Genomic DNA, 10,460 nt, shown 5'->3' on the forward strand with positions numbered 1-10,460 from the left:
CTATTTTTAAGGTAGATTTCAAAAGTACCTTAGTTGAATTGATGTATTTTGATAAAGGAAAAAAATATATTTTCAGTCTTCTTTAAAAAAAAAAAAATAATAACATAACTTTAACTTCAAAGAAGTTCGCACCTTTCCTGAGTTTGAAAAAAAATATAAATATGGAAAAAAATATTTCCTACGTCCTTAACAGAAATATAAGGGGAGGAGTTGAATGTAATCTGGCTCGGGATTGGCCATAGGCTTGTAGCGCGGTCGAATTGAAAGATTATAACTTCCAAAGTTCCGGCGCTACATAGTGTCAGTCTTACTGCAGCTCTTTTACTCTTTCTCTTTGCTTTTCTGTCTTGTGCTTTTCTTTCTATTTTCTTATCACCGCTTTAGTTTTTTTAATCTTTGTCTTAACGCGAATTTTAATCATTTAGGGATTTTTAAATTTCCTTTATTTACACTTCCCTACTCATTACATTCCTGTTTAATTTAGTTATTATGTCTTCTAGTACTAGAACTCCTCTTTCTGTAAAGGCAGATAACGCACAGTCCATCATCCAGAATGAAAATACTGTAAGTATGCCATTTTCAAGGGTTATATTAGCGAAAATAAGTTTATCTTCACCTTTTTCTCACACTGCGGTATTTGCAGCCCCCCACCCTAAGCGAGGTGAAGATGCTGGCTTCGAAAACTGCAAGAAGAATTTTTGCGGACGAAAACAACGCGGTAAGATTTTTTTTTAACGTACGATCACTTGACATTTTTACAGTCATCTATTCCTTAAAATGTTTTACACAGAAATGTTTTCTGTTCTTCTTTACTTCCAGAAAGCGCAATCTGTTCCAGGAGCTAAACTAGAGGTAATAAGAAAGTAATATTAAAATATGTTGATTGTCTGTATACATTAAACATTGAATTGTGAGGGTGTTTTTAATTGGGTAAAATGTGTGTGTGTGTGTGTGTATAGACAGGTCAAAAATCTATTTATGTTTTGGATACGTTTAAGGCGGCTCAGTTGGCGCTCTCAAGCTTTTTGTGGTGTGTCTTCATTTTACTGAGTTTTTTGGTAGACACATCATCATTTTCTTGGCTTACTGTTTGAATACAAGGCATACGTCCTCTTGCATATCCTTTGGCATTGGACCTTTTATAATAAATTTGTCATTTATGTCTTATTTGTAAGTACGCGTATGTGTGGTTGGGTGGTGATGTGTATCTATGCAATTTATACTTATTTACCTTGTGAAATTCTGAGTTTGAGCGCATATTTGAGTTTTCCCATTTCTATCTGTCACGATGAAGTATGTTAAAATATAAACATAAATCCTGATTTGTAGTATGTTGAAAATCCTGACCCTACATGTTTTCAAACAGTTTTTATGACTGTTTTGTTTTCCCATGAAACGAGTGGGTTAAGATTTTTTTTAACTTCTGTAGCACAGTGCTTTACCTTAGGACTTATTTCAGTTTTACACATTTTTATACATTGCTCTTCTCACTGATAAAGCGCTGTACCCATTTCAATACTTAAAATATGTAAATATTTAATAAAATTAAAAACGAAATTGAATAGGACACAGATCAGATTAGGCATATACGAGAGTCCAGTTAAAATATTCCTGTTAATTGTGTTCTGTTTAGTAAAGTTAATCATTTTCATCTGACCAGAACAATATGGCATTTGAAAAAATCTGATAGAATGGCTTTTTTTTTAATAGAATAAATTACCTAATCTCATAATCCACTAGAAAAATTAGATTTTGACTTTTAAACTAGAATAGAAGATTCTGGAGTTTTAAGCAGAAGGTAAGTGGAAAAGCTAAGAACATGCCTGGGGATTTGCTCCTGCCTTGTGCCCAGTGTTGGCTGGGATTGGCTCCAGCAGAACCCTGTGACCGTGTGTTAGGATATAGCGGGTTGGACAATCACTGACTGACAATAGTGAATGGCTTAGTAAATTAAATATGAGTAAATGATTCATAAGATAAAATGCATTTTTATCTGCGATGGCCTACAATGATCACATATAATACATACAAAAAAAGGACTAATGTTAAAACTTTTGATATCTAAAGATGCTTGTTTAAAATCTATTTGTTACAGAAGAAGCTGAAACAAGGGGAGAACCTGCAAGATGAGCCATTGTTAAGAGAGAATCCTAGGCGTTTTGTTGTTTTTCCCATCCAGTACCATGATATTTGGCAGATGTACAAAAAGGCTGAAGCTTCCTTCTGGACAGTGGAAGAAGTAATACTCTTTCAACAATAAGAAATGGAAAGTTGTTCTGTTCTTGTCTTTGTGTTAATATGGACAGTCCTTTTTTTTCAGGTGGATCTGTCAAAGGATCTAAAACACTGGGAAATATTAAAACAGGAGGAGAAATACTTCATTTCCCATGTACTTGCATTCTTTGCTGCAAGTGATGGCATTGTAAACGAGAATTTGGTAGGTTTAAACTTTTTATATATTAAGTTGAATGTGTTTTTGTTTGGTATGTATATCCACTGGTGACTCTCTCTTTCAAAGATTGCACAGATTCCCTGTTTGTAGAGGGCAACACTGCAGGCTTTTTTTGTGTTCCTGCCTCAGACAACACTGGGTACCACTTGTAGTGCTTTATGTCCCAAGGTCTGCTTTATCCTTGTTGGTCAGGACGTGCATTCTGACAATGCATCAACAGAGAAGTGTTTTTTTAGGTGGTGTGTGCTTTCATATAATCTAGTTTGGCCAAAACTGGCTTTATTTCATTAACATTAGCTTAACTAACCTGCTCCATAGGATTGTGCATTTATTCTTATCTTGAAACTTCTAAAATTTCAAATAATCTTAGAAGTAAGTTAGTTTCTTTAGTGTGGAAGTATATTCCGCTTACATGTTTACCGCAGTGAGATTTAAGTGAAGTTAACTATGTTGACCTCGGATCTTCAAATACTGTAAAATATTAATGATTAACTAGAATGAATGTCTTGCTTTAGTAGCCTCTATCCATCCATCCATTTTCCAACCCGTTGAATCCAAACACAGGGTCACGTGGGTCTGCTGGAGCCAATCCCAGCCAACACAGGGCGCAAGGCAGGAACCAATCCCGGTCAGGGCGCCAACTAGTAACCTCTATATTGAATGAAATGACATACCATCCTACCATATGCTGTATTTTCCATATATTTTATATATCCTGGGGAAGATTGTGTTCTTTCTCTTCCTAGGTGGAGCGTTTCAGCCAGGAGGTGCAGATAACAGAAGCACGTTGTTTTTATGGTTTCCAAATTGCTATGGAGAACATTCACTCTGAAATGTATAGTCTTCTTATTGACACCTACATTAAAGACCCCAATGAAAGGTACAGATGGATATTTTTTTTTTTTTTTTTAAATAAATCTTAAACTTGCCAAATATAGGATCTGCTTTAGTAGTTTAATGAAGCTTAATAGAATTCATGTCTTATACTGCACATAAGATGCTAAATTTCTTCTTCCGTATGTTAACAGTGACGAACTGTCGCATTTTTCAGGGCAACATCAAAGGTTTTGCAGATTACTTAACCATGTAATAAGAGTGGGAGCAGGTGTAAGGAATTTTGGCAGAATCGTGTAGTGAGGTGTGAGTGATTTTTCTTTTAATCTTTTATATGCAAAATACTGACTTCAGTAATGAGGACAGCTGAACTTTTTCTTAGCATTTTTAATAATGGACTGAATGTTTGGCTCCCCTCATTGCAAGTACTGTCATATTTAAAAAAAAAAAAAAAGAAATTGAGACTTTGAGAGTGTGTACTGCTGTTAGTAGGCAGAAGTCCTGATGCCAGTGTTTCATTGCATGACTTGTAGCTGATGGGTTTATCAGATTTGTTAACCGTAGTTGCTGAACTCATCACTGTACTATGTCCTTTTAAACATCTGGAACTCCCTGCCAAGTTACATTTACTGATCGCATGCTGACCTTTTGGCACAGTCGTGCTCACTCCTTTTTTTCTAGCAGCCAATACCATGTTGCTTTATGGAGTTTGTGCTGTACAAAACATTCAGCCTCACTCTGTTTTCGCTGGAGCGAGTTGCTGGGCATGTCATTTTTACATGACCATTCTCACTGGAGCATGCTATCAACTGCCTCCAACTCAATAAGGTTATGTAAATGAAGACTAAAACTGAATTTCTAGAAAAGTCACTTCCTGTGAAGTGGCCTTAAGCTGCCTCCTTACCTTGTGCCTTTATTCACTTCACTGTTTGCACTTGTGCTATAGCTGAACATTTTCTGTACATATTTATGTATTCCTAAAAAAATGGCCCTGATGGGGATTAAAAGCAGTTTAAAAATTATTTAATCTTTTTCCTACCAATAAATACAGTAACTACTTTGTGCTGTGAGAAAATTCCACCATGCTGGTAAAACTGGGAGTTCTGCATTAGATTAGTGAAAACCGGGTTTCTCACGTGTACTGTATCCCATATGTGTAATGTGTAGAAAAATTCCCTTTAATGACCTTTAACATTTTCTTTATTGGTTTATGTGTTGAGTTAACTGTTTCGTATTCTGGAAACACCAGTGGTCAATTTGCATAGGTGTTTAAGTGTCTTTCGGTGATATCTTGGGGGAAAGTGTTGGGGATATTTTTGATGAGCTACAAAGCCAATTGGTGTGTTCAGCACTTAAAATAATGGGAATTTCTTTTGTTTTTCTCACCCATTTTTCTGAGACAGGTTAGAATTGAATAATGAGGGATGACTGTACTTGGTTCTTCTGTGTTAACTTTGTACAGTAGTTAACTAAATATATCACATCTTTTCACATGTACTTCATGATGTTTCAGGTGTTAATAGGTTCACCTAATCTACAATGGTTTTGTTTTAATACGTTGCTTTCTTGAAAGGTCAAGTTTAGGGGTGAGTTAGAATAAATGGATGAGGTCATTTGCATTACCGGTTTTGTAAAGGATGGTAATACACTTATGCCTGAAATAGAGCAGCAATGATTTAGTTATGAAATGCCAAGATCTCTGTATAATAGTCTTTTTGTTAGACCCTTGTAATTACTGCTTATTGAACTATGACCTCTTCACAACATTTAAAGACTACACACTATAAACCACAAGACAAACTGTGTATTTTATGTGCCCTGCTTAGTGTAGTACTTTAAATTAAATTGCTTCTCTTGCAAGTACATATTTCAAGTTCAATGTACCTTCCAATGACTGTTTCCCGTTGTCCAAAATCTGAGAGTGCACCAAATAAAGTAAAACCTGAAAGAGGCAAATAAGGTTTCAATGTGCCTAATATAACAGCCATTCTCTTGCTGATGATACACTGTACTTGCAGAGGTGTGTTGTTAACAATTCTTTTCCATTTTTGTTTTGCTTTTTTTTTTTTTTTTTCTTTCTTCTTTTAGGCTACATACATGTAAATTTAACTCATATCATGTCTATTTTGTTTCAACGTTGCATCTTTATAATACACTTTAAAACCACCAAATTTCTTCAGTCATAGCATTGAGAAATTTGTAAGATTTGCTTTTAAGAAAAATGAAGTCATGTACTCCATTTCAAGAATTGGTGATATTTTAGTGGTGCGAGTGCTAAAACATTTCAAAAGGGATACAATATGTGGTTTATTAATGTCAGTAGTTTTGAAAAATCTCTACTTTTAATTCAATTATCATTCAGACAAGATTAACTTCCTTCCTTTAAACCAGTACTAGTATTCCTTGTGATTACATGAGCCATTTATGCTTTTGCAGTTGGGCATTAAACATGACAATTTTAACCATGGACTTTATTTCTGCAGAGAATTTCTTTTTAATGCGATTGAGACCCTCCCTTGTGTAAAGAAGAAAGCTGAATGGGCTTTGCGTTGGATTGCAGACCAAGATTCTACATTTGGTATATTATCTTGACTTCTATCAATCAATGTCCAGAATGCAAAATTGTCCATTTTACTTATTTGGTTTTGCATGACTTATAGAAGTCTGTCTTTATTTTTTTGGGGGGGGAATAACACTTTGCAGAATAGTGTTATAGTGACATGGCTTTAAAATCTACATGATGTAACCAGATGGGTAAATGTGTGGCTGGGATGGAAATTGTTACCCGAAAGTTATGCTATGCTGCTTTGAGAAGATTGATTTAATTCATGTTTCATATTTAACCTATTAATTTTGTTTGCCTTTTGGCAATGTTTTAGGCTTAAAATATGGAAATAATTTTGGCTTTTGGAGGCACTAATAGTTTCTTCTCTTTTTAGGAGAACGTGTGGTAGCCTTTGCAGCTGTCGAGGGAATATTCTTCTCTGGTTCTTTTGCTGCAATTTTCTGGCTGAAGAAGAGGGGTCTTATGCCAGGGCTTACATTTTCTAATGAGCTCATTAGTCGAGATGAGGTGATTTGTCTATGATGCTTAATGTCTTTCATTTTTTAGTTGGCTTTCTTCAAGTTCAAAAACATCTATATTCAGTTTATTTCCAAGTGCAATCATGTTACTGCTAAGCACTTAAACATACAGCCACTTTGTGAAACCTTTTTACTGGGCATGGTGTCTTTGAATGCCTACATTGTTACCTCTGGAGCTACCTAAAAGGTAGCATCTCTTATAAAATCTGCAACGGTTGGAGCAAAGTCAAGAGACTTCTTAATAGTGGATGTATGCTTTTTGGCTATGTAAAAAATCAGTACTGTTTTATTGTGGCATTTAAGCTACCTGTTGGTGCATCTCTTTTACTACTCAATTCATTGGAGCTCTGATTCCCCTTTTTATACCATTTTTGCATGGTCTAGAAAATGAATTCATACACTACCACCTAAATACATATGTCAGATTGTTTTAAGACTTATATATAGCACTAAACATTAACTTGTTTCATTATTCTCAGGGTCTGCACTGTGACTTTGCATGCCTCATGTTCCGCCACTTACTTCAGAAGCCAACAGAATCCAGAGTCAAGGAGATAATTGTGGATGCTGTAAGAATTGAACAGGACTTTTTGACCAAGGCTCTTCCAGTTAATTTGATTGGCATGAATTGTCAGCTGATGAAGCAGTACATTGAGTTTGTAGCTGACCGGCTACTACTTGAGCTTGGATTCACGAAGGTCAGTCACGTAGGTAGCAGATATATTTATGGGGTTTGAGGCATTTTATAATCCTGAGAAATCTTTTGTGTTTTTTGAATATTCTCCCACTCCTTCTATACTCACTTAGGCTTATTCAGACACATGCAAGTCCCTAAAATGCAATTGGAATGAATGCTTAAGTAACTTGGGTAGTTTGGGTTACATTTTCCCCCCTGTACTCCAATAAAGAGTTTAAGTTCAACACAACAGGTGCTTATGAAAGATTTTTCAAAAGGTGTGTTTTGTTTTTGTTTTTTTTTTTTTTGTACAAACTGATTCTGTATAATTGGAGTACAGCTGGATTTGACGGACTCCATTCCCAATTACTTTCTTTGTGTTGAAATCGTAATCTCTGTTTGTCAGGCCATACTTTAATAAAGCTAAACAAGTAGGTCTAGGATTGGACAGCATTCTATAATATTTTATTAGAGACTGAATTTGGTATCACCATGTATACAACATGCTATGATTGCAGAGAACAAAAAACAATTCCTTTGAGCTGAGTGTGTGCTATGTCATTTATGACGGCTATTTTAACTATTTGAAACGCCTGATTTGTGGGGTCAAATTGCCGAAAATTAAGTGTGCCTATAGGAAGATATTGACACAAAAGAACCATCCATCCAATTAGATGCAGTTTTCAAACATATGAAGTGATTAGCAAGTATGAAGTGAACATTCTGGTCTTATGCAGTGTTTTAAAAAATTAAAAATTCTAAGTGCACATTTCTCCCCTAGTCCAATTTAGGGACTAGCAGGCATTTGTTAATTTTTTGACCATGGGCATTTTTACCTTTTTTTTTTTTTTTTTTTTCCTTTCAACGTTCAAACCAAGCTCAATTTAAAAGTGTTTTAACAGTACTTCCAAGCAGAGCTGAAACACAAATATCACTTTCCCAATCTAATTCTGCAAGTTTAACAATATTAAAAATAAAGTGGTTGTGCAGTATCTTGTGGGAGTGACTAAAATGAAGTGCATCTTTGTAAATTTTAAGGAAAAAAATAGTGTGCAAACTGGGAAAAAAACTTTTAGTACCACACTGAACTGTTATCACCTCCACTAACGGATACGCAACTTACCAAAATTTAAGCTGTCCTTTTAATGGCTTGTTATTGAGCCTTTTATTGTAACTATAGGGTAACTATATTTCAAGCTAATGTTTTACTTGAGAATGCAGGAACTCACTTGTGTAACATTGGTACTCTTGTTTTAAGAGTGCTGATAAACTCTGAAGCACATCCTGATGTTCATTCCCTGTTTTAAAACTCTAACAATATTAATAGATTTAAAATGCTGCAGTATTGCAAAGTTCAACCATTTGCTGTTGATGGTTCATTTAACATAAAGATAATTATGAAAAGCACCACCTGCGTTGAAACATCAAATAATAGGAAGTGAAATGGCTGAAATTCCTACTTTCTTTGGAGTATGAAGATCTGCTTTTTTCCCCATTTTAAATACTGACTGAATTTGAAACGTGAGGGTGGCTACTCGAGCTACACAAATCCTCCATGGCTTTAATTTTGAAACTTTAACTGTATCTTCCAAAGTAAAAGGTGGCACATTTTGAAGTGCCCTTTCCTTGAAGTTTGAAAGCTGCCTCTCATTGGCAGTGGGGAATCTGACTGACCAGTCAATTATGGCCAATGAAATTCATAGAATAAGTCTCGGGCAAGTAATGAGGCTTTCGAATTTGCTCTTAGTCAGCTTTTCCTTCTAGAGCCAGTGGTTGTAGTGACCAATGAAACTGACAGGTTCCAAATCGGACCTTGAGTGGCAGTGAACATGTGGACAAATCAATGCTCTTCTCCAAACTGATTAGGACAGCATGGTTTTCAATATTTAATGAACATATTAGCTACTGCATGCTCACACGTACATTGTACAGAAGGGCTATTAGTTTAATGAAAAGTCTGTTTTTTGTTTTTAATTTTTGATTTAATGACATTGGCTTTGAAAAGTTAAATAAAACATAAGCCTGATAGTAAGCTGAGGAATGGAGGGACTCCTGTAGTGAGTTATACTAACCAAGTAGACGTGATTCTCTGACATGTGTGCAGCGGAATGGTGATGGTATACAAAATATCAAAACATTTCAGATTTGCATGACGTTCTGTTTTAACTCTGTAAATGGCTTTTGTTTCCTATTCTGTATTGAGTCATCTTCAAAGATATTTGAATTTACTATAACTGAATTCAAAATTTAACCATACAGGTCTTCAGAGTGGAGAATCCTTTTGACTTTATGGAGAATATCTCTTTGGAGGGAAAGACCAACTTCTTTGAGAAGAGAGTGGGAGAGTACCAGAAGATGGGAGTTATGTCAAAAAATATCGACAAAACATTTACTCTAGATGCAGATTTTTAATAGACTTTGTTTGTATTAAATCAGACTTACTTTTACATTGCTTTAATGTCTTAATTCTAGCATGTGTAATATCAATGTCCCTGGAGTAGCAAGAAACATGCCTAAGGCTTTGACGTCCATATGCAGGAAGTATCTTTGGCATAAGTTGGCCTGGTTCAACCACTCTAGAATGCTTTGCATTTTAATGAGGTGGAAATGGAACAAAAAGCATTAAAGCACCTCTCTTGACCTTCACTTCAACAAGTTGTGAACATGTGGCAATGTCTGTTCAATAGATTCTACTTCTGACTGGGTATACGGATGGTCTGGATTTCCTAAGAGTTCTAGATATATTATTCACTTATGTTTCTGTGTGGGATTCATGGGTCTAAACGGCCCTGGTACACCTGTGCTGGCGCAGGGCTTTAATGCAGTAGGAGCAGAGAATTGGATGACCTGGGCATTTCTGGTTACGGGGTGAAATGTAGTCCTGTTATGTTTCTGTTTAGCCTGTTAACCTTTTTATGTTTTGTATGCCTGTGATCAACACAAACTTTTTTTTTTTGTAAGCTTTGGTTTTAATGTCTGAAATTTGTATATGTTGAATGAAGGTACATTTTAATTGTATATTATGAGTTGCAGTAACATGTTGAAGGTGCTATTGTGAAATATGAAAAAAAATTGTCACTATAAACCTTATGGGTCTTAAATGAAATTTTGAATAAAAAGTCCTTAACCTTGGAGAAATGTTCATAATGAGTTCATTTTTAATATTGGTACAATTCATCTTTTCTTGGGGGGGGGTTTGTACTATGTTCGGCCTGTTCCTCATTTTAGAAGTGCTTATAATCCATTGCAAGTCAATGTTTTAGTCCATTATACTTTTTAAAATGGTAGCAAAAAAGAATTGCAAATGCTCTGTAGTTTAATTAAAAGTTTAAACTCCGAATCAAGTTGACAGTTGAACACACTAATAGTGACCAAGAGCTAAAGAGACCAGAACAAATCTTGGTATGTTCATAG

At 35.3% G+C, this 10,460-nt stretch overlaps 1 protein-coding gene across 2 annotated transcripts; it reads left to right on the top strand.

Annotated features, from left to right (window-relative positions):
- The first annotated feature begins 247 nt into the window (after positions 1–247).
- LOC120517860 (ribonucleoside-diphosphate reductase subunit M2-like) lies at positions 248–10,178 on the top strand. Of its 2 annotated transcripts, none has more exons than XM_039740363.1 (10): positions 248–564; positions 644–718; positions 820–852; positions 2,099–2,239; positions 2,321–2,437; positions 3,199–3,332; positions 5,770–5,864; positions 6,226–6,359; positions 6,850–7,068; positions 9,306–10,178. In XM_039740363.1, exons 1-10 carry the CDS (start codon positions 490–492, stop codon positions 9,456–9,458), a joined length of 1,176 nt encoding a protein of 391 aa, XP_039596297.1. In that variant the 5' UTR covers positions 248–489; the 3' UTR covers positions 9,459–10,178. The 2 variants fall into 2 exon arrangements, with proteins under 2 accessions (XP_039596297.1, XP_039596296.1); XM_039740362.1 differs by having other exon boundaries at positions 249–564; positions 2,096–2,239.
- The last annotated feature ends 282 nt before the right edge of the window (positions 10,179–10,460 follow it).

This window comes from Polypterus senegalus, chromosome 17, assembly GCF_016835505.1.
Source record: "Polypterus senegalus isolate Bchr_013 chromosome 17, ASM1683550v1, whole genome shotgun sequence".
NCBI lineage: Eukaryota > Metazoa > Chordata > Cladistia > Polypteriformes > Polypteridae > Polypterus > Polypterus senegalus.